Below are 24,220 nucleotides of genomic sequence, written 5' to 3' on the forward strand. Positions count from 1 at the left end.
ATGATTAAGTAAGTCTGCATTAAATTTCCAATAACCTTTGGTAATACCAGATTTATCCTTTAGTTCTAGGGCTAAGTTGATCACACAAAGATCAGTTAGAGGGGCACCAGAAATACTGCATTTAGTTACATGTTTCGAAAGAGTATCAGAGCCGAGCCAATAATCAATTCTGGACTGCATTTCCGGAAACCTTCTTAACTCTACATCATTCTTAACTTATACCTCAAGGTATCCCTTAACGTTAATATGTGTTTCCCGAAACGAACTCAGTTAAGAATACCTTCTGTAAGTCATACTTTCGTAAGGTTGGTCTGGACCACTCTTAGCTATACCTTATCACTATTAACAGTTCATTCCACTAGTGGCCACCACTGTGCAAAACGCTTCTTCACATGTCCTTCTATACATATACACCCAGTGTTCAATTAGGCTAGTTGAAATTTTTATTTTTTTTATTTTTATGCAAGGATAAAAAATGTCATTATAACCATTAATGTTTGTTAGCTTTTTTAATGATATTATTCAAAGGTACATCAGCTGGCAAACCCTTAGACAGGAAAGGCTTAGGAGTCTATTTAAAGGGAATGATTGTGGAGGAGTTTAGTCAAACTATGGCAGTGAATAGGTGTGCTAAATCAAAGACGGCGCCGTCCGAGGAGCCATTTAGTCGTGAAAACTTTAGTCCCTGGCTACCATGTCAGAAGCTGCTATTAAAAATAAATTTGGCTTGCCACAACAGCAAATTCAGCAGCTTTTAGATCTTGTTGGACCAACTTTATCGAGACGATCTGGACGGAGCTCAGCCTCCTCCTCAGTCCTGAAATAAGCTGCTGGCGGCTCTCCTCTTTCTTTATTTTTTCTCCGCCATAGTAGCAGCTGATTATATGTTTGCGGGCTGCATTTTTATTGAGTAGGCCATCTAATAATATAAATGAGTTATTTACACAATAATGTGATGCAGCTTTGATGGGCAATCATCCCTGGTTGTGGAGTAAATCAAGACACTATGGAGAATATACTGTAATAATTTAAATTACGTGTTATGCTCATGATGCGTTTGAGCATGAATTATGTAAAATTTAGGTGCAATTTTGTATGATTAACCTTCAGTTAAGTTATACCTTTAGAGTCTTCGTAACGCGCTGAGAGACAACGTTATCGGGAAATGCAGCCCTGGACATTGAAGTGGCATTCGGTTTAACCACGAGAAGTGTCTGGATTTGGGGTTTAAGTTCCTCCAAATATCAATGAACAAATTGGATAAGCAAAAAATATGAATAATGTTGTTAATGTGAGAAATGTTAAATTTAGAAGGTTGTCTATCCATATATTCATCTGGTGTCATGTTAAAATCACCTCCAATTAAAATAAATTCTGTAGGGTAATTAGTTTTGAGCTCATTTAAGACATTTGACATTTTGTTTTCTCCAAAAGACGGTATCTGTTGACTCCGAATGTGTTTCTTATAAAAAAACAAACAAAAAAACAATGAGATTCTTGCCTTTTGCCAAATAAGAAAATTGCCTTTAGCTTAACTTACAATTTAAAGATGAAAATGAAATGTCAGATTTTAATGTGAACATGAACAATTAAACAGAAACTTTAAATTGAATTAAAAACAAAAAAAACAAAAAAAAGATGTAAGCTGTTACCAACTTTTGTGCAAGTTGTGGGAAGAAAACACAGTCCCTTTCTGCTATCACTTCACCTCATCCCATTTCAACGAGAAACCGCCGACTAAAGAGATACGTTTGCCCTCGATGTATCCAAATGGACCTAAGCCAGCTGTTTTGCATTTCTTTCTAGCTCACTCAATTCTTGGCCATAGTTCACGTCTCATAAGTCTATCTTCCTTCGTCAAATCTTCCGTGAAACGGATGCCAGCTTCTTTACACACCGACGACGCCTTGATTTTTTTCTATATTTCATCTCGCACCATTCTGCGAATGAAGAGAATGATCACCTCCCTCGGTCGGATGGTCTCCTTCCTTCCGACCCGATGCACGACATCCACAGCCTCGGTCATGGTAGAAGCTAGCCTAACAAGCCGGAGCCACATCAAGATGTTTGGTCTGGAAACTCAGCATTGACGGCTCAATCCAAGGGGCGGATAAACGGTTGTCTGTCAAACTCCCTCTGCACGCGATAGGATAGCGCTACACCAACCAGAGCAACGAAGGTGAAGCAGAGCTCGCTGACTGATTAAACATTCGCCGTATCCGGTCGGCTAAACTCTGAACACATCTTCCCTTCTTCAGAATGACTTCAGTGCCGCTCTTTGTTCTTTTCTCAGAGAAAAGCTTAACTCAAGTCTTCCAGATTCGTGGTTAAAACTGATTCGAAAGACCGCCGTTCGCCAGTTTCTGTGTTTACTAGAAGCACGCAAACGCAACTCGGCCGTCATTATGGCCCCGCCCACCGACTCTATACACGATGTGATTGGCCCGTCCAGATTCTGAGGAATACAGCTCAGAAGGGTATGAAGAGTTCCTAGACGACACTCGCGGGCAGATTAAATTTGCTGCCGCTAGGGTGCGTCTAGATTTCTAGGCTAGGTAGAAGCAAACTCAGGCGTTATCTTGCCAAGGAGTTGAATCACCTCCTCTCTTATGCGTTCATTGGAGTTCTCCTTCCAAAAAGACACCATCTCCTCTTGTACCTTTCTTCATCTAACACCCAAACTTTCAGATCTTTGTGACTTCAGTCAATGTTTCAATTTACTTCTCCATCATCCTGATTTTGTCTTTGCATTCTTTTAACTCCTCCGCATTAATTTGCACAGATTTGGCAACGCTTGTGATCATCGCACTGTTGCTTCATTTGCATGCTTAATTCTTCATGTTGAACATCTACCTTAGTTCCCAGGGCTCTAATTGCTTCCAGTAGAACCGAATTGGAAACCTCATTTCACTCTCACTCTCTGTCGGTTTTCTGGATTTTTTCCCTTTTTGGGGTTTACACGGTGTGGGTGGGTTAGATTCAACTCCTCGATCCCTTTTGCTTGAACCTATGGTTATATCCATAGCGTAGCCAAGATCTTCCATGTCTAGCATCTTTAATCACTTGGGGTATGTTTCACATACAAAATTCACAGGTGAAGGTGAAATAAACTAGTCAAAGAACCAGACTAGTACCTCTGTGACAGCTATATCAACAGAGCAAACTCAGAAAACTCCATATTAATAAAGCATCTGTTCCTCTCATATAGCCTATGGAAAACGTGTATCACGGGATACCAAATTCTGACCTTATTAATAAACCACAGAGAAAACCAAAATTGGTATGTTGTTGATATTTTAATAAGCCATGTGTTTTCTTTAAGGTTTTCTATGGCAGGGACATGCTTGATGTATAATAAACACATTAATATCACTGTCACGATATATTAAGTCCTGTCTTCATCATCAATCCATATGTTCATAATATGATACATTTTCTACAGTCGATCCATGAGGAAAAATCCCTTATAGGCTTCAGGGTTGGAGCGACGAGATCTGTGTCTATTCAGTCACTTCATAAACCACACAAAACACACACACACACACACACACACACACACACACACACACACACACACACACACACACACACACACACACAGCTATGAAGCGACGTTAATCATCTGAGGTGTTTTATTGAGCAGTCACGTTATGCTTAGAGAGTGAAAGGAAAGTCATGAGGAGAATCAGGTGCTTTGATCGGGTCAGATTTTCGTCCATTTCATCGATTATGTTGAGCTTCTAAACGGCAGATTAAATGAGTCTTCCTCTCCGGTGAGTTACTCCACAGTCTCATCAAATATATCGCTCATGTTACTCACATGTTAACCCTGAGTCTGTGTGTGTGTGTGTGTGTGTGTGTGTGTGTGTGTGTGTGTGTGTGTGTGTGTGTGTGTGTGTGTGTGTGTGTGTGTGTGTGTGTTTCCTCAGGAATGATGTCGATTATTACCTTCGCTTTACTGATGAATCTCCTCATAGAGACTTCTGGTAAGAACAGGTTTAATAATAATACTCTTTATTTTTATACAATACAACTGAAAAAAGGGGAAAAAAGTTTTTTAAATGTTTTTATTGTTTTACTACGTACACAATTACTTTAAGTATAGATCATTCGATTTTTTTACAATACACATTGTGGTTTTTAATGATATTTTTAGGGGTGGGCAACCCTCCGACCCCTCCGCGTTTATGCCTTTGTATAGGTGTGTGTGTGTGTGTGTGTGTGTGTGTGTGTGTGAATATCTGGACACCCATGACATAGGTATGACATATTACAAGGAGAGGGTGAAATATGCCCACATTTTTCAAAATGCTTATAAATCATACAAGAGGGGTTTTTTTTGTTGAGAAAGCAAAAATGCAGAATGTTTCCTGTGATGGGTAGGTTTAGGGGCAGTGTGTGTGTGTGTGTGTGTGTGTGTGTGTGTGTGTGTGTTCTTTCTTTCTCCTTTTTTCCCCTCAACATCATGATTATTATTACTTACAAACCTAATTCAAAAGTTGTGACACTGTACAAATTGTGAATAAAAACAGAATGCAATGATGTGAAAGTTTCAAATCTCAATATTTTATTCAGAATCAGACATAGATGACACATCAAATGTTTAAACTGAGAAAATGTATCATTTTAACCTCTTACACTCCCGGGCCATTTTTTGGGATTTCCGTCTGGATTTGGCCAACCCAAATTGAAAAGCTTCCCATTCACACATACAGTTGTCTAGGTTCAAAATGTTGGTGTCATTTTACTGGAAACCCTTTGAAGTTACATAAAACACTGCTAAAGGTCATAAACATGTAAGTATATGTTGTCTAAGGAAAAAATAAGTTGATTTTAAATTTCATGGCATCAACACATCTCAAAAAAGTTGGGACAAAGCCATTTTACCACTGTCTGTCATCCCTTCTTCTTTTTATAAAAAATAAGACTGAGGGACTGAGGAGACGAGCTGCTCAAGTTTAGGAATAGGAATGTTGGCCCATTCTTGTCTAATACAGGCTTCTAGCTGCTCAACTGTCTTAGGTCTTCTTTATCGCATCTTCCTCTTTATGATGCGCCAAATGTTTTCTATCATTCAAATATTCATATTTAATAATTGTTTACTCCACACATCATCCTAAATAAACCCGTCTCTGGCACGATGACTCCAATCCTTCGAATATTCCAATTTTTGCCATCCTCAATAAACCCGTCTCTTGCGTGATACCCAGAAATGTAGAATATTCTGATCCAATATAATTTCTGCCCTGTAAAGTTGCCAGAATAATAATCTAAATAAAATTGTGTTTTAACACTGTGAAGCTGCTTTGAAATAACCATCATTGTAAAAGCGCTATATAAATGAAGTTGGCTTAACTATGGGGTACCGCAAGGCTCAGTGTTAGGACCGCTGCTCTTCACCCTGTATCTGCTCCACTGGGAGATATCATTAGGAAACATGGCGTTAGTTTTCATTCTTATGCTGACGATACTCAGCTCTATATTTCCTCACGCCCTGACGAAATTTACCAATTCACAAGATTAACAGAATGCAGAGCTGATATAAAACACTGGATGAATAGTAATTTCCGGCAACTTAATTCAGATAAAACGTAATTTTTAATTATTGGACAGAAAAGCTCCACAAGTAGTAACCGAGAATACTGTCTAACACTTGATGACTGCTCTGTCAAGCCCTCGTCGTCAGTGAGGAACCTGGGTGTGCTCTTTGATACCAATCTCTCATTTAAAAGCCACGTTTCTAGAATCTGTATTCTAACCTCTAAAAAGAGAGATAAATAAATATATTGGATAAAATATATCTAAACTATGACACAAGCTCAGACAAATGCTGAACAGTTAGTCGATGCGTTCATGAGCTCAAGGCTAGATTATTGTAATGCTCTACTGGGTGGTTGCCCTGCTCGCTTAATAAACAAACTCCAGCTGGTCCATGATAGATAGATAGATAGATAGATAGATAGATAGATAGATAGATAGATAGATAGATAGATAGATAGATAGATAGATAGATAGATAGATAGATAGATAGATAGATAGATAGATAGATAGATAGATAGATAGATAGATAGATAGATAGATTATTGTAATGCTCTACTGGGTGGTTGCCCTGCTCGCTTAATAAACAAACTCCAGCTGGTCCATGATAGATAGATAGATAGATAGATAGATAGATAGATAGATAGATAGATAGATAGATAGATAGATAGATAGATAGATAGATAGATAGATAGATAGATAGATAGATAGATAGATAGATAGATAGATTATTGTAATGCTCTACTGGGTGGTTGCCCTGCTCGCTTAATAAACAAACTCCAGCAGGTCCAAAACGCCTAGACATGACCACAAATCAGCTCTGGAGGGTCAGCAGAGACCGTGTTTACACAACACTGTTTTTTTAAAAAACTGAAAAACGGTTTGGCTGTTCATTTACATGGCAGAGTTTTGGGGGCCTGAAAATACAAACTTTTGAAAATGGGTACAAGTTTTTTTTGAAGATAATGCAGTCATTAAGCGCGTTTCCATTACCCTTCAAACTGCGCAAATTGAAATTGCGAATTGAAAATACGCCCAATGGAAACGCTGCAATTTCGCAAAAACTCCCATATATCGCAAAAAAGTTTTTACGCTCTCATGAGGTGGTTTTTCAGGCGATTCGAAAAAGGACATTTTCGCAAAACTGCAATGGAAACGTTTTTTTCGCATTTACATGTCACCTGTTGCGGTGACGCATTGCTGAAACATAGGGCCTATATATTATATTTTCCACTCAATTGTGTCGTAATAACAAGATAATGTAGTTAACAGGACATATATTTTCTCCTAATAAGGACTACAGGCCATATATACTGTAATTAAGACATATATTCAAGAAATGTATTAAAGCAGAAAGAGCTAGCCTATAGTTTCAGCCTTACTCAAAGGCCGAGGAAACAGGCCAGTTACGCACGTCAATCCATTCCAGACGATCTTAGTTTGCTTCTTATCTAATAAACAGGCATTTAATTGATGAAACATCGATCAAAGTAAAAATACAATTTATACAAAACTAAATGTATTTTTTAAGAAAGACTTTCTAGAAAATAAAACTCGAAGTGATCAAAATCATGTGACTCTCCAGGTCTCAAACATAGCCTATTACGATTCTTGCGCATGCTGCTCACTTTTCATAACCAACATATACATTAAAATAATAATATAACAGGCTAATGTTTAGGCCTAAACGCAGCCTATTTAGTTTCGTAGTTAGGCTGTTTTCTTTAACCCACGGCCGATAAAAGCGCCGACGTTCTCAGTTTTCCTTCTTCCTTTAAGAGAGATGAAACAATTCACAATACTCTTGTCATTTTTAGTTATACAGATGAGTTCAAGACATAATTATATACTATAAACTGTCTATTTTTATTTGTGGACTCGGGGAACTAATTATTTTGCATGCACTCACTCCAAACGCGGTCTCCATTTCAAAAAAATTATTTTGTTTATTAAATGCCAATTTTTTCTTTTCCAAAGCATTTCTAAATTCAGTTCAAATGCCAATCAAACCAAATATCTAGCCAAAATAACGAAAGTGGTGAAAATAAAAATAAAACATTTGAGTTAACATGCAAATTCAAACATTTCGCTCTTCTCTATATGCGTCAACCTGCCGCGCTTAAAAGGCGATAATTCTTTACAGATGATGGTTCGGTTTGGAGAGAAGACGAGATGGAGTTCTTTATTAAACTCATAAAAGACAATATAGGATTACAGTAATACTGGATTCTAAACACAGAAATGCTACATTATCATGAAGACCTTGAAGCAGATCTGACACACACACACACACACACACACACACACACACACCTCATATCTGTGCCGCTTAAGTAACCTAAGGGGCTTTCCTTGCCATTAATGCTTGGATAACACATATGTCTCCTTCCAATAAAAATAATGGCTAGTGTGATGGATGGGATGTACAAACCTACCAAGTGCCATCATTTTGGACTGACCTATCGCGAGAGGAAAGTAATATGTTTTAGTCGCATAACTGCAGCTATGGAAACGCTGTCATTTCGCAACAGTTTTTTATCGACATTTAAGAAATATCGCAAAAGTTTTTCGCAAATCTGCAATGGAAACGCAGCTATTGTGTCTGTGTAAACTACAAAAGCAAATTTGTGAAAATTATGACTTCATGTGCATGTGTATTGTATGTTCAGTCTACAGGCTTGCAGTGTTTCTTTAGTCAAGTCATCATTTGTATAGTGCTTTTCACAGTATAGATTGTTTCAAAACAGCTTTACAGTGGTAACAGGAGATTAATGGAAGTTTTATTGTTTTGGCTGTACATAAAAAGTTAAAGCCAAGAAAATAAAAAAGTTATTTTCCAGCTAAAGTAAATTTTTGATTGATTAATTTTGTTGTAAAAATCATTAGTTAATTACTTTGGGGCCACTTACACAACACCATTTTCAACCAAAATATAAAACTCTTCTATGCATCCAGCGGCTCATCTGCATGCCGGCGCTAGAGAACACAAACCCCAAAACAGGTTTTGATATAGTTTTGAAATGAGTACTTACAGTATGTGTTCAGGCACGTAGTTTTTCTTTACAAAATGACTATCAAATGACTTGTCTGCACGGCATAATACAGCAATTTTAGTGGATTTTGCTGTACAACTTCAACTTTAGGTCATTGTTCAAGCCCAAAAGTTATTGATTAATATTTAACAGTTGTTTAAAAATGTTTATTCAAAGAACACTTTCACCAAACATTATGAAGATATACAAAAAAGTTCTACAAACAATGTATAAATAATGTTTGAATAACAAAATATACAAGATATGTAATACACTCTAAAAGTCAGAAGGCCAGCTATTCATTTATATAATGGTATTTTACTGTCAAGTAGGTCTCAAACACCAGTTGTTCGGTAACATTTTAAGCCAATGTTAATTGCTCTGACATCTCGTGCGTGAAATCCAGTCAATTCCAATAGGAATCACGCTTGAAAGTTTGGTTTGAAAGTTGACACACAAATTGGTGTCTCCTCTGAATTTGCCTTACCTGCTCGTCATCCTCAATAAACCCGTCAACGGTGCAATGACTCCGATCTTTCAAATATTCATATTCTTGTGTAATCGATGCCCCATCCTCAATATTAGAATATTCCGATCTAATATGATTTCTGACCCTAAAGGTGTCCAGAATAATAATCCTCCACTGTGTGTTAATAGGCCAGAGGAGAACTGAGTCTGGTTTCTCTAAGGTTTATTTTTCTCCACCATGCCCTGATACCCTGGACACTAACATTATGATCCAAGTTATTCAACTATATATACAAATAACATTAATTAATTAGGTCTTATTTTATTCTATTAACTATAATACTGATCTGCCAACATTGTTGCTATATGATACATTAAAATAAGCTGATAACATCACTGTTTACTCCAGAACGACTGTACAGCCAAATCTAATTTTGTTGCAATATTATCCTGTTTAACACTGACGCTGCTCTGACACAATCGTGATTGTAAAAGTGCTATATAAATAAAGATGACTGATTGATTGATTGATTGATTGATTGATTGATTGATTGATTGAAAGTCACTTCTATGTTTGTCTGTCTGTCTCTCAGAGTCGTTCAGTGTTGTGGTTCCTGGTGATCAGATAGTGGCTCATGTCGGGTCTACAGTCACTCTGCCCTGCTGGATCTCTCCTCCGGAGAACGCTGAAGCTCTGGAGATCCGCTGGTACCGTCATGACCAGTTCAGCAACCCTGTTCTATTCTATCAGGATGGGAAGATCCAGGATCTCCAGGAGGAATCATTCAGGAACCGAAGCTCACTGACTCTGCGCTCAGATCTGTCTGGAGGACTAAAGGATGGAGACATCTCGCTACGGCTGGAGAAACTCAGGATTCAGGATGAAGGCTCAATTCACTGTTATGTGAGTGGAGATAGTATATATGGCAGTCAAGGGATGGTTCTCAAAGTCACTGGTGAGTCACATACTTCCATACATGGGCCCTCTTTTATCAATCTTGCGTAGAAACGGGCGTATATGTTGGGGTAAGTTCTCTTTCATCATCTCGTTTCAAGATCCACCTATGGGAAGGGCATCTATACCTGACCTCTGCAGAAGCATCCAATTGCACCAAGTCTGACAAGAGAGGCAGGAGCCAATGCCCAGTAAGGCCCCACCCCTTACCTGTGGGCATACATAGGCTGCATATGCTACCGTACATCAGTTGCCATTTGCTTCTCGCGATCTCTGCACTGACACAGTTCGGTTGGATTTGCACTGCTCACTTATTGTGTGCAGGAGGAAATATGGCCAGATCAGCCTCCGCCGACACATTCTGTGTCTGCATTCTTAGCCGCTCGCGCTCTCGTCCGTCTTCCTGTTCCACGGCTGCCACCACGGACCTTCTGAGTTTTTCGCAGGTATGTCGCTCTCTCAGTCTGCTTCTTGTGTCGCTAGCCTATTACGGGCCTGCCCGGCCACGTGTGGGTCTCTTATCGCTGCTAAGGATCTTCACCCTTTCTGTGTGGTCTGCTTGGGCCTCAAGCACGCAGAAGAGGCAATAGAGAACCCGGAGAACTGCAGTTACTGCCTGTTACTAACTAAGAACTGAATTCCATGCGAGCTCGTCTCTCTCAAGAGAGCATTCTCTCTCTGATGAAATCTCTTTCACAGTTCAGAGAGGGCGAGGGTGCGATATCGCACGTCTCAGGCTACAGGGTCTAATGGCTTTAACTATCCAGTTTTTGCCACTAGGACTCCTGAGGATGAGGGCATTCATAAAATGGGTTGTCACTACATTTCAGCCCGTTACATGATCTTTGCTGCTCTGTAACAGTGATGCGCACCTGCGCAGCAGCTCTGTGCCACTGGAAGAGCGTGGACTTTTACACAGAGCGTATCCCTCTGGGGACTGTCATGCTGCGGAAAGTCGTGACGACGGACGTGTCCCTAGCAGGCTGGGGTGACACCCAGGAGGGCAGAACTGTGAACGGTTTGCGTCTGAGCAAACTACTTTCAGAGCACATAAATTATTTAGTGCTTCTAACCATTTGGAAGGCTCTGAATCCTTTTCTGCCTCGTCTGCAGGGACATCATGTGCTCGTATGCTGCGACAATACCACGGCAGTGGCTTATCAATCAATCAATCAACTTTATTTATATAGCGCTTTTACAATCACGATTGTGTCAAAGCAGCTTCACAGTGTCAAACAGGGTAATATTGCGACAAAATTAGATTTGGCTGTACAGCCGTACTGGAGAAAACAGTGATGTTATCAGCTTATTTTAATTTATCATATAGCGACAATGTTGGCAGATCAGTATTATAGTTTATAGAATTAAATAAGACCTAATTCATATATTTTATTTGTATAATAAGTTGAATAACTTTAATCATATTTTTAGTGTCCCCAACTGAGCAAGCCAAGCCAAAGGCGACAGTGGAAAGGAACCAAAACTCCATCAGGGCGTGATGGAGAAAAATAAACCTTGGGAGAAACCAGACTCAGTCGGGGTGCCAGTTCTCCTCTGGCCTATTAACACACCGTGTAAGATTATTATTCTGGCAACCTTACAGGTCGGAAATCATATTAGATCGGATTATTCAAAATTTTCAGGGTATCACGGAAGAGACAGGTTTATTGAGGATGGGGCGTCAATTACACAAGAGTATGAATACATGAAAGATCGGAATTATTGCGCCGAAGACGGGTTTTGAGCATGTCGTGCCAGTGAGGCAAATTCGGAGGAGACACCATTTGACACGGCTCAGCAGACACTCCAGGATGCGTTGGTCATGTCCAGGCAGGTCCACCATCCGATCCGGACAGGGCCCAGATCCGGGATAAACCTCGGGATAAACAGAGAGACTAACATTAGCGTAGATGTCACTCTTTTTATGATGTAACGAGTACATCAGGTGTTATGGGAAGTGTTCCCGGTTCCGGCTGACCTAGTTAATGCAGCCTAACAATCAGTCAATTGAATTGAATAATGAAAGTTAAAAATGTTCTATGTGTATGCCATAGTAAAGAGATGTTTTTTTAGTCTAGATTTAAACTGACAGAGTGTGTCTGCTTCCCGAACAATGCTAGGAAGACTATTCCACAATTTAGGAGCTAAATAGGAAAATGATCGACCGCCTGCAGTTGATTTAGATATTCTAGGTATTATCAACTGGCAGGAGTTTTGAGACCGCAATCGACGTGATGGGGTATAATGCGTTAAGAGCTCGCTTAAGTACTGGGGAGCTAAACTATTTAGTGCTTTGTAAGTAATAAGCAAGATTTTAAAATGTATGCGATGTTTAATAGGGAGCCAGTGCAGTGTTGACAGAACTGGACTAATATGATCATACTTCCTGGTTCTAGTAAGAACTCTAGCTGCTGCATTTTGGACTAGCTGGAGTTTGTTTATTAAGCGAGCAGGGCAACCACCCAGTAGAGCATTACAATAATCTAGCCTTGAGCTCATGAACGCATGTACTAACTGTTCAGCATTTTGCATTGAAAGCATGTGCCGTAATTTAGATATATTTTTAAGATGATAGAATGCGGTTTTACAGATGCTAGAAACGTGGCTTTCAAATGAAAGATTGGTATCAAAGAGCACACCCAGGTTCCTCACTGACGACGAGGGCTTGACAGAGCACTCATCAAGTGTTAGACAGTATTCTCGGTTACTACTTGTGGAGCTTTTCTGTCCAATAATTAAAAATTCAGTTTTATCTGAATTAAGTTGCAGAAAATTACTATTCATCCAATTTTTTATATCAGCTATGCATTCTGTTAATCTTGTGAATTGGTAGGTTTCATCCGGGCGTGAGGAAATATAGAGCTGAGTATCGTCAGCATAACAATGAAAACTAACGCCATGTTTCCTAATGATATCTCCCAGTGGTAGCATATACAGGGTGAAAAGCAACGGTCCTAACACTGAGCCTTGCGGTACCCCATACTGAACTTGTGATCGGTGTGACATCTCTTCATTTACTGCTACAAACTGATAACGGTCAGATAAGTACGATTTAAACCATGCCAAAGCAGTTCCACTAACGCCAACATAATTTTCGATTCTATTCAGAAGAATATTGTGATCGATAGTATCAAATGCAGCGCTAAGATCGAGTAACACTAATAGAGAGATACAACCACGATCAGATGATAAGAGTAAATCATTTGTAACTCTAATTAGAGCAGTCTCAGTGCTATGATACGGTCTAAATCCTGACTGGAAATCCTCACATATACCATTTCTTTCTAAAAAAGAACATAATTGTGAAGACACAGCCTTTTCTAGTATTTTTGATAGAAACGGTAGATTCGAGATTGGCCTGTAATTGACTAATTCTTTAGGATCAAGTTGTGTTTTTTTAATAAGTGGTTTAATTATAGCCAACTTAAAAGTTTTCGGTACATATCCTAATGTCAAAGATGAATTAATGATATTAAGCAGAGGATCTATGACCTCTGGAAGTATCTCTTTTAATAGCCTAGTCGGTATAGGGTCAAGCATACATGTTGTTGATTTTGATGATTTTACAAGTTTAGCCAGTTCTTCTCCTCCTATAGCAGTGAATGAGTGTAATTTTTCCTCAGTGACCCTGCAGTGCTCTGTCTGAAGTGATACTGTAATAGACGGCTGCATGGTTATAATTTTATTCCTAATATTATCAATCTTACTAGTAAAGAAGTTCATAAAGTCATTACTGCTGTGTTGTTTACAAACATCAGAAGCTGAAGCTTTATTTTGTGATAATTTAGCCACTGTATCGAATAAATACTTAGGGTTGTGTTTGTTTTCTTCTAAAAGAGTTGAGAAATAAGCAGATCTAGCAGTTTTTATGGCCTTTCTGTATGCAATCATGCTCTCTTTCCACAAATTGCGAAAAACCTCTAGTTTTGTTTTCTTCCAGCTGCGCTCCATTTTTCTGGCTGCTGTTTTAAGGGCCCGAGTGTGCTCGTTGTACCACGGCGTTGGATTATTTGCTTTAATCTTCTTTAAGCGCCGGAGAGCAACTATGTCTAAAGTGCTAGTAAAGAGAGAGTCAATAGTTTCTGTTGCAGCATCAAGTTCCTCTTGGCTATCTGTAATGCTGAGGAGATGGAACTGATGAGGAAGATTATGTACAAAGCAATCTTTAGTCGCAGCGGTTATCGTCCTGCCATATTTGAAGCGAGGGGATGGCTTTGCAGCCTTAGGTAAATTAAGTATACATGATATTAGGTAATGATCTGAGATGTCATCGCTCTGCTGCAGAATTTTAACAGTATCAACATTTATTCCATGTGACATTATTAGATCTAAAGTATGATTAAGGCGATGAGTGGGTCCTGATACGTGTTGTCTAACTCCAATAGAGTTTAGAATGTCTCTAAATGCCAATCCCAATGCGTCTTTTTCATTGTCTACGTGGATATTAAAATCCCCAACAATTAGTACTTTATCTACAGCTAATACTAACTCCGATACAAAACCAGCAAATTCTTTGATAAAGTCTGTATTGTGCCCTGGTGGCCTGTATACAGTAGCCAACACAAATGTCAAACGGGATTTATCATTTACACTACACAGCGTTACATAAAGCACCAAAACTTCAAAGGAATTATATTTGAAACTAGACTTCTGAGTAATACTGAAAATATTATTATAAATTACAGCCACACCTCCCCCTTTACCTTTCAGACGTGGCTCATGTTTGTAACAATAATCTCGGGGGGTGCACTCATTTAAAGTAATGTAATCATCAGGTTTTAGCCAGGTTTCTGTCAAACACAGCACATCTAAGTTATGATCTATAATCATATCATTGACAACAAGCGTTTTTGGCGAAAGGGATCGAATATTCAGCAACCCAAGCTTTATCAATTGTTCATCCGTATTATATCTGTTGTTTATTTGTTGGACATCAATTAAATTTTTACTGTTGAATGGTTTTGATGGTTTTTTGTATTTACTAATTCGGGGAACAGACACAGTCTCTATGTGATAATATCTAGGTGAAAGAGTCTCTATGTGCTGGGATTTAGCTGACTTTGGTGACGTGAGACAGCTAGCAGACGGTTGGTTTAGCCAGTTTGTCTGCTTCCTGACCTGGGCCCCAGTGAGTCAAGGTTTAGCTCTAAGACTATGTGCCAAATTACTAGAGAGAAGAGCAGCTCCAGCCCAGGAGGGATGAATGCCGTCCATCTTCAACAGGTCAGGTCTGCCCCAAAAACTTTTCCAATTGTCTATGAACCCTATGTTATTTTGCAGACACCACTTAGACAACCAGCCATTGAGTGATGATAATCTGCTAACTATTTCATCACTCCTTTTCGCGGGGAGAGGTCCAGAGAAATATACGGCTTTTGACATCGTACTTGCGAGATTACACACCTCTTTAATGTTAATTTTGGTGATCTCCGACTGGCGAAGTCGAACATCATTAGTGCCAACGTGAATAATAATCTTAGAGAATTTACGATTAGCTTTAGCCAGCACTTTTAAATTTGCTTTGATGTCAGGCGCTCTGGCTCCCGGTAAACATGTGACTATGGTGGCTGGTGTCTCTATTTTCACATTCCGTGTAATTGAATCGCCAATAACTAGGGCACTTTCAACAGGATCCTCAGTGGGTGCGTCACTGAGTGGGGAGAACCTGTTTGATGTTCTAATCGGAACGGAAGAGCGGTTTTTTGATCCGCGACTATGCTTTCTCATCGTCACCCAGCCCTGCTGCGCGGGCTCAGCCGGAACCAAACAATGAGTGTTCACTAAGCTAGTCGCATCCAAAGCAGTATCTAAAGCTGTTACATTCTCACTACTCTCACATAAAGCTTGGATGCGTGTCTCTAAATCTGAAATCTTCTCCGTCAGCCTGATTAATTCCTTACATTTATCACATGTGAAGCCCTGTTCGCCAACGGAGATAGATATGCTAAACATGTAGCATGCAGTGCAAGTGACAATGACAGGAGAAGAAGACATGGCTTACCGTATTTGTTGATGAATCCAAAACTTACCACAGTTGTCTGATGGAGTCTTTTTAGTAATCCAACTCACCACAGTTGTCTATAGAACTCAGAAAACAGGAGACCTGGATGCTGGGATGGAAAGCTACCAGGCTAGCGAAAAGCTAACGTGTGGTAGTGATTTAGATTAAAAGCTAGTAATGTCAAATTTAAATTGATAGGCTATATTAAACACTATATGGTGATGAGTAAGTTATATTTAGCAGTGTAAATTACAAAGAAAATATATCAAATAGAGATTCAAACACAGCTATACAGAGCTACAAACACTGTGGTGGCAGCAGCAGCAGGCAGACAGACAGGAGCAATCGATCAGGAACAATCAATCAGCCAGCAAGCAAATGAGTTTCACAGCACTAACACTGTATCAGCTTTGATCGCCTCGGTAAACCCGTAATAAACGGGGCTTATATCAATCGTCAAGGCGGTGCGGGCTCGTCGAATCTTCATGCCCTAGCTTACAAGCTTTTGGTATGGAGCGGGCGAGTTTTCCTGTTGTTATGCGCGACTCATGTTCCAGGGATTCTGAACAGAATCGCGGATCTTCTATCGAGGGGGAACCCGCTCTTCAGAGATTGGCGCCTCCACCCTCAGATAGTAGACATGATATAGTTGAGACTCATCTCAGATGGGTGTCCGTAGATCTGTTCGCCTCATGAGAAAACAGCCATTGTCCTAGGTTCAGGGGAGTATTACTGCAGGATATCTGCTCTGCTGCCAGTTGGGCTTCTCTCCATACGTTTGTGCGTTACTGCAGGCTGGATGTCACCAGAACCTCAGTAGCACATTCGGTCTTGCCTGTCTTGTCAGGTTTGGAGCAACTGGATGCTTCTGCAGGGGTCAGGTATGGATGCCCTTCCCATAGGTGGATCTCTCCACTCGAAACGAGATGATGAAAGAGAAGTGGGGTAACGACAGTAACCTATTGATTATGCTTACACTCCTCTCACCGTCTGATTTATGAAGCTGTGTGCACCTCTGCAATCCAGGTGTACGCAATACTTGCCCTTGATAAATGCTGCGGCTGAAAACGATCGTCATTAGAATAACACGCCCCTATATATTCAAGTCTCAAGTCAAGTCTGAATTATTTTCAGTCCCAGTCCGTGCGCAGCTGCCAGAAATCTCATAACTATTAACTAATTCAAAATTAATTCAAAGCCCAAAACCACAAATACATATTACTTAATCAATTAGTTAATAGTCATGTGCCTCAACAAATAAAGTCATCACATAATGATACCTTTATAAATCATGAGCTAATGATTCATTAAAGCAGACACTAGAAGTTGAAATTCATAACTTTGACCCGTTGTGGTAATTAACACAATTCAAATGATTAGTTAATATAATATGTTATTAAGGAATTAATATATTATGACATATTTAATTGATAACAATTTAATAATTACTTAATCTATTAATCATGATGAATGTGCATTAGTTGCTGATGCAGTAATCATTAATAAATGGATTGGTTCACCATTAGTCATACATTAACTCACGATTATCTGTGAATTAGTTAAGCATGAATTAATGCATAATAGTGCACCCGTTTTGTAAAGTGTTACCAGAACTTCTGTAGATATATGACAGAAATACAGTCAAACTTTAGTCCATTAATGATCTAACACTGTATATTGCAACCATATAGACAATGAGCAACTTTCTTTTAACAGAGGATTTTGCTATGAAAATTGAGTTGGTAATAAAAATAAATCTAAGGATAAGGATGTTCTAGGAAATTCATATTAACCATCATAGAACAGAAAACGTGATAGCTTTGAAGCAGCCTCCACTGGACCACTAGAGATGCACCCAAATAAATTAGAAATAAACCTGCAGTGATTGTAGAGCATCTGTCTCTTCTGCTCCAGCTGTAGGATCCGCTCCTGTCCTGTTTCCACAGCCTCTGGATGATGGCCGTATGAACATCAGCTGTAGATCCAGCGGCTGGTACCCAGAGCCGAACATCACCTGGATGTCAGATGAGCAAAAGGTTCTCCATCCTGGAGGAACATCTGGCAGTCGTGGAGCAGATGAGATGTTCTCTGTCCACAGCTGGACGGCCGTCTCTCGCTCGGACGCTCAACTGGTCTCCTGCTCAATGGCTCTCAAGACTGGAGAGTTTAGAGAGGGAAGATTAAACATACAAGCCATCATCTCTTCAGGTCAGAGCACAACTCAGAACATTTGTAGATAACTGAACAAAGGCTAGACAGTTTTTTGGGATTTACAACCGCAAATGTCCCGTTCACACACACAGAACATAACCTGAAATGGACTGACAACCATATTCTGGTACTGCGTGAACATGGCCAAAGTGCACACCAGATGCATATTTAATTGACATCTAACTTCGCCAAGTGAGAGTGAAACACAGGGCTTGGATAGGCAAGAGTAAATGAGACAATAAGACACAGGTGGAAGTAATCAGATCATGATTAGTCAGGCAATGGGTTATGGGTAATGTAGTTGATGATGAGATAGCACAGGAGACTGAAGGAGACGCCCTCTGGTGGCGATCATGGGCACTCCAGCTATTGTTCTGCCTAATCACTGTATTTGATTGATATATGTTGAAGGTGTTTCTCTTCCTCAGACTCATCAGACCCATGGAAGGCTCCTTTCTTCATCATTCTTCTCCTTTGTGCTCTTCTGGGTTTGGTTGGGCTGATCCTCTACAAATACAGACACAAACTAACAGGTACAGTCTGCTTAGTCTTCAGAAGGTTTTTATGCAGGCATTCATGCTTATATGTTGATATTTTATTAAATCTTTCTTTCAGGGAAGAAAATGGTTAGACGGTAGAAATTTGTTTATTAAACTGCACATATTGCCAAAACCACATGAATTTACTTTAACAGCTAAATGAAAATTATGTACAAAAAAAAACATTAATAATTAAATCTTCAAAATGAAATGCTTTCTTATTCTAAACAATGAATCTCCGCAGAGACCAACAGAAGAAGGTATCTGAAGAAGATTAACCGTTAATATTAATATCTGAAGCGATCCACTAAACACCCACATAAACGCTCAAGTGCACGTCGTAGCAGAAATCTTTACCAGAACATAATGTGAATACAGTCCAAACTATAACTTTAATCTGGGAAACTGACAGTGTGTCCTCCTTTCTCTCCCGCTTCGCTCTACACTCAAACTGATTAAAGACAAAAACAAACCGATAAAATATCAGTGCTGCTCCTGAAGATCTGCTCATCTCAGAAGTTCCTCTCCAGCCCTGATCTTCATGAAAACTGGATGTGTGTATGATGTGTGTGCGGTGTGTGTATGGTGTGTGTGCGGTGTGTGTGTGTATGGTGTGTGTATGGTGTCTGTACGGTGTGTGTGTATGGAGCTGGAGCTGAACTCTGACCTGTGAAATCTTCTGAAGAATTCACAACCTCAGCAAACACTGATCGCTTTTACTTTCTTATTATTGATAATCCAGAACATCATATACCAGATTAATCCACACAGAGACATTGGGGACTTTTAGAATTTTATAACATATGTGACCCCTCACGGAAACCAGGGACACAAGTCGGCAGCACAACTTTCGCGCAAAATGCGAAAGAAGCATTTTTTTTGCAAATTTTGTGATTTTCGTTTTTTTGCAGAATCTGTTAGTTGAGATCACGAAGAAGCCTCTCCGTTTTTGAGAAAGCAGTATTGGTGTATTTAAAAGCGTACATTTTGAGGTTGAAATCGGCTTGTTTTCTGAGATTCTAGCAAGCAGTAGGGGCGTGTCATTGTCTGTGTGTATTTCCATACGGGATAAGCAGGCTTTTGTTTCTTTTGTTATTGTACCCGCCCTCCGAGGGAAGCGTGGCTACTTATTATGCATCGCTCTGGCCGGCTCTAGCTGATATCAAAATTCAATGAAGATGGACGCCGCAAAGATGATCGCAGACGGGCCGTTACACCGAAAATGTTTCATTGTACTTCTTCGACAAGCCGGATGCTTATGAATAAGCGCTCACAGATTGTGAAGACGATCAGAGCGACGATGAAAGCGCCATAATAAGACTGCGCCATAATAGGGGATAATTCCCCTAATCTACAACTGAGTGAAGATGAAGACGAGGAAGAATGTATCAGACTGGCGTCAGACGAGTTGGACCGTAAGATATCAGAGGCTATATCGATGGTAACATTTGATGGGGATAAAGACAGCGAAATGGGGAAAATCCGTAACTTTGACTGTAAATGCTACAGGAGGAGAAAAGAGAACTCTCTGCATGGGAGATAGTCCTGTAGACATAAGCTTTCTCCAGACATTATGTACAACATACGGCTGGATTCTTTAGCTGCGTAAAAAGAGTGGCAGGACATGCAAATTATTGGACATTTAGAGGCAAACAGACGCACAGCGCAAACTTCGGAGATGGTTACATCCACAAAGAAGACCCCGACAAAGAGAAAGTGTGCCCGAGCGACTTATTTCATTGGAGGCATCGAGATCTGCAAGAATACTGTTCTGTTTCTTATGTGGTGAGTTTCATTCTAAGAACATGTAGCCTACGCGTTATCTCATGTTTAGTCCATGTTTAGACCTTCCCATATCTACCTATTGTTATTAGCTAGCTCAGTTTTAATTGTAATTGTTAGCATCGTATCACTTGCCAAAAACCGCCATTACTATAATGGGCTTTTAGATGGTAATGACATCTGCTATTAATTTGAATAATGCTTCAATTGCTTGAATTGACTGGTGTGAGAACAGGTGAGAACTGCAAAACTTTACAGGCTGTTTTCTCTCGTTTACACTTTTCTAAAGGCCTACATTCAGATGGCCACAACTTCTCCAGATATTATCAGATTTCCATGTGTTACATATTGTTGTAAAGCTTGGAGACTATATTTTCTGAATCTGTGAATAACTCAAAATGCCCCAGAACTGACTTGTGTCCCTACTTTCCGTGACTGGACACATATTTAATAAATAATTTTATCAGCATAAAGAGCATCTTCTGTTTGTGTGGAAGCAACAAAATAATGACAGTGTTTTTCTAAAATATAACTTCATTATGGGGAATTGACAATGTATTAAAGTTGTTCAAACTATTAATTCCTCTTAAATATTGATGATAACTTCAGATGTTCTCAGTTACAGCTGTATATTTCTTTCTCTAAAGTCTTTCTTTCTCTAATTGTTTGTCATTTTAGTTGAGGGAGACACAAATATAGAAGAACTGAGGAAACATGCAGGTATGATCCTCTCAGTTATAAATGCATTTCATCATCTTCAGTCATTTATGCACATACACTCCCCTAAAGGATTATTAGGAACACACACTAATACTGTGTTTGACCCCTTTCGCCTTCAGAACTGCCTTAATTGTCCGTGGCATTGATCAACAAGCTGCTGAAAGCATTCTTTAGAAATGTCGGCCCATATTGATAGGAGAGCATCTTGCAGTTGATGGAGATTTGTGGGATGCACATCCAGGGCACGAAGCTCCCGTTCCACCACATCCCAAAGATGCTCTATTGGGTTGAGATCTGGGGACTGTGGCGGCCATTTTAGTTCAGTCAACTCATTGGCATGTTCAAGAAACCAATTTGAAATGATTGGAGCTTTGTGACATGGTGCATTATCCTGCTGGAAGTAGCCATCAGAGGATGGGCTCATGGTGGTCATAAAGGGATGGACATGGTCAGAAACAATGCTCAGGTAGGCCGTGGCATTTAAACGATGCCCAATTGGCACTAAGGGGCCTAAAGCGTGCCAAGAAAACATCCCCCACACCATTACACCACCACCACCAGCCTGCACAGTGGGAACAAGGCATGATGGATCCATGTTCTCATTCTGTTTACGCCAAATTCTGACTCTACCATCTGAACGTCTCAACAGAAATCGGGTCTTCTGCTGTTGTAGCCCATCCGCCTCAAGGTTGTGTGTGTTGTGGCTTCACAAATGCTTTGCTGCATACCTCGGTTGTAACGAGTGGTTATTTCAGTCAAAGTTGCTCTTCTATCAGCTTGAATCAGTCGGCCCATTCTCCTCTGACCTCGAGCATCAACAAGGCATTTTCTCCCACAGGACTGTTGCACACTGGATGCTCTTCCCTTTTCACACCATTCTTTGTAAACCCTAGAAATGGTTGTGTGTGTAAATCCTAGTAACTGAGCAGATTGTGAAATACTCAGAGCGGCCCGTCTGGCACCAACAACCATGCCACGCTCAAAACGGCTTAAATCACCTTTCTTTCCCATTCTGACATTCAGTTTGGAGATCAGGAGATTGTCTTGACCAGGACCACACCCCTAAATGCATTGAAGAACTGCCATGTGATTGGTTGATTAGATAATTGGATTAATGAGAAATTGAACAGGTGTTCCTAATAATCCTTTAGGTGAGTGTATGTGTAAATATTGCACACACATGAGGATTAATACTACTTGATATATGTATTTTTTTCTCAGTTCAGATCACTATTGACCGTGACCGTTCACATCCATGTCTGACGGTCTGTAAGGACAGTAAAACAGTGACAGACTCTCCAGAATATAATCACACTAGAAAGGGATTTCCATATGAATTATATGCATCTGGAGCTCAAACATTCACATCTGGACGTCACTATTGGGAGGTTTCATTGGTACAAGAAAAAACACCTCCTAAAGACTTCTGGATGATTGGTGTGGCGAAACATACAAACTTTCATTTAAAAGACAGATCTGCTTTTACTCCATCAAACGGTTTCTGGTTCTTGTGTTCAGACGGTCCTAAAGGCTTTCACACCAACACTGATCCACCAGTTAAACTCTCACTGACGCCGAGACCTGAACGACTGGGAGTTCTGTTAGATTATGATGACGGTCAGCTGTCATTTTACAATGTCAAAGAGAGGAAACATCTGCTGACCATGAGCTCCAGATTCACTGGGTCAGTCGCTCCGCTCTTTAATCCAGGAGTAGGTGATCAGAGTCAGATTAAAATTATAGATTGTCCAAAACCTGTAGAATCTCCTGAAGAGTCCAGTCAACCTTTACTGACCAATCCAGGAGCAGGTGATCAGAGTCCGAATACAATTATAGATTGTCCAGAACCTGTAGAATCTCCTGTAGAGTCCAGTCAACCTTTACTGGGAAACAGCTCAGAAACCTCACCGACCGATCCAGCCCAGTCAACCTTTACTGACGCTTGACTGACCAATCCAGAGTTTAGACAGAATGGAGCTCAGAGATGGACACAGATGGCTTTCCTGCTCATGCCAAAGACTCCTGGAATTGTAAACTCAAACTCGGGAACAAATCTCTTTCTCGTTTAGGATCAAGGGGCCCAACACATGATACTCAGAAATATTTGTTACTTTTTACGGTATTGAGAAATATTATGTGTAGAATGTTTGATATATATAATGTCCAGTGATGCCAGTAACACGTTACTCTAATCTGACTACTTTTTCCCAGTAACAAGTAATCTAACGCGTTACTATTTCCAAACCAGTAATCAAATTAAAGTTACTTATCCAAGTCACTGTGAGTTACTATTTTAGTCATTTTCCTTAGTAAAAACCAACAGCTTATCAAAATTCTCAGCCCGAGTCCGGCTGGAGCCGTGTTTTTTTTTTTTTTTTTTTTTTTTTTTTTTTTTTTACATTGTTGCAGCCATTAAAATAGTTCAGTTTTGTTTTTAATGTCAAAGTAGTTTAAAAAATCTAATTTTTTTTTCAATTTTTCACAATCTAAAAAAAAAAAAAAAAAAAAAAAGTACATGCAGGTTGTCTTATAGCCTACCTTACACTTCAGCAAAATTAATATAAATCCGATCTTCAATTCCCGCGGTATATGCTCATTTAATGGAGTTCACATCAAAGCAAAAGATTCCAGCATTTTATTCAGCAGCCCATTTCAAATTCAAAGATCGCAATATGAGAGAGAGCGACCTAAGCACTGGTCAGATCATTCGTCTCATTAATTTATACTGAAGATGATTGTGTTTTGTGTGACTTATTTTAAAGTTTCATTTATGGCCATATGCGTTGGCTAGCTTTACTCATTTGCAGCGATGTAGCAGTAGCACCGTCATATCTATCTGACTACACCATAACACGCTCTCACACATTTATTTTTTAATTATTTGCCAGGAGTAAAATTTACACATGCAGTTTAAACAACCAGATACATTTACATTTGTCCGGTTTCGTCTTAAATGCTTTCATGCACCTTCTGA

At 39.7% G+C, this 24,220-nt stretch overlaps 1 protein-coding gene across 1 annotated transcript; it reads left to right on the forward strand.

Annotated features, from left to right (window-relative positions):
* Positions 1 to 3,661: 3,661 nt before the first annotated feature.
* On the forward strand, positions 3,662 to 23,392 carry LOC137082223 (butyrophilin-like protein 8). Its single transcript, XM_067447702.1, has 8 exons — positions 3,662 to 3,773; positions 3,930 to 3,986; positions 9,632 to 9,994; positions 17,909 to 18,202; positions 18,634 to 18,763; positions 18,821 to 18,831; positions 21,205 to 21,246; positions 22,468 to 23,392. Exons 2-8 carry the CDS (start codon positions 3,932 to 3,934, stop codon positions 23,190 to 23,192), a joined length of 1,620 nt encoding a protein of 539 aa, XP_067303803.1. The 5' UTR covers positions 3,662 to 3,773; positions 3,930 to 3,931; the 3' UTR covers positions 23,193 to 23,392.
* Positions 23,393 to 24,220: the final 828 nt, after the last annotated feature.

This window comes from Pseudorasbora parva, chromosome 1 (assembly GCF_024679245.1).
Source record: "Pseudorasbora parva isolate DD20220531a chromosome 1, ASM2467924v1, whole genome shotgun sequence".
In the NCBI taxonomy this organism is placed as follows: domain Eukaryota; kingdom Metazoa; phylum Chordata; class Actinopteri; order Cypriniformes; family Gobionidae; genus Pseudorasbora; species Pseudorasbora parva.

Excerpts from the sequence above, each read along its gene's own strand:
- LOC137082223 (XM_067447702.1), top strand. The coding sequence starts at position 3,932 with ATGATGTCGATTATTACCTTCGCTTTACTGATGAATCTCCTCATAGAG. Across the intron at positions 18,203-18,633 it reads ACAAGCCATCATCTCTTCAG|ACTCATCAGACCCATGGAAG; the intron begins GTCAGAGCACAA and ends TCTCTTCCTCAG. Across the intron at positions 21,247-22,467 it reads AGAACTGAGGAAACATGCAG|TTCAGATCACTATTGACCGT; the intron begins GTATGATCCTCT and ends TTTTTTTCTCAG.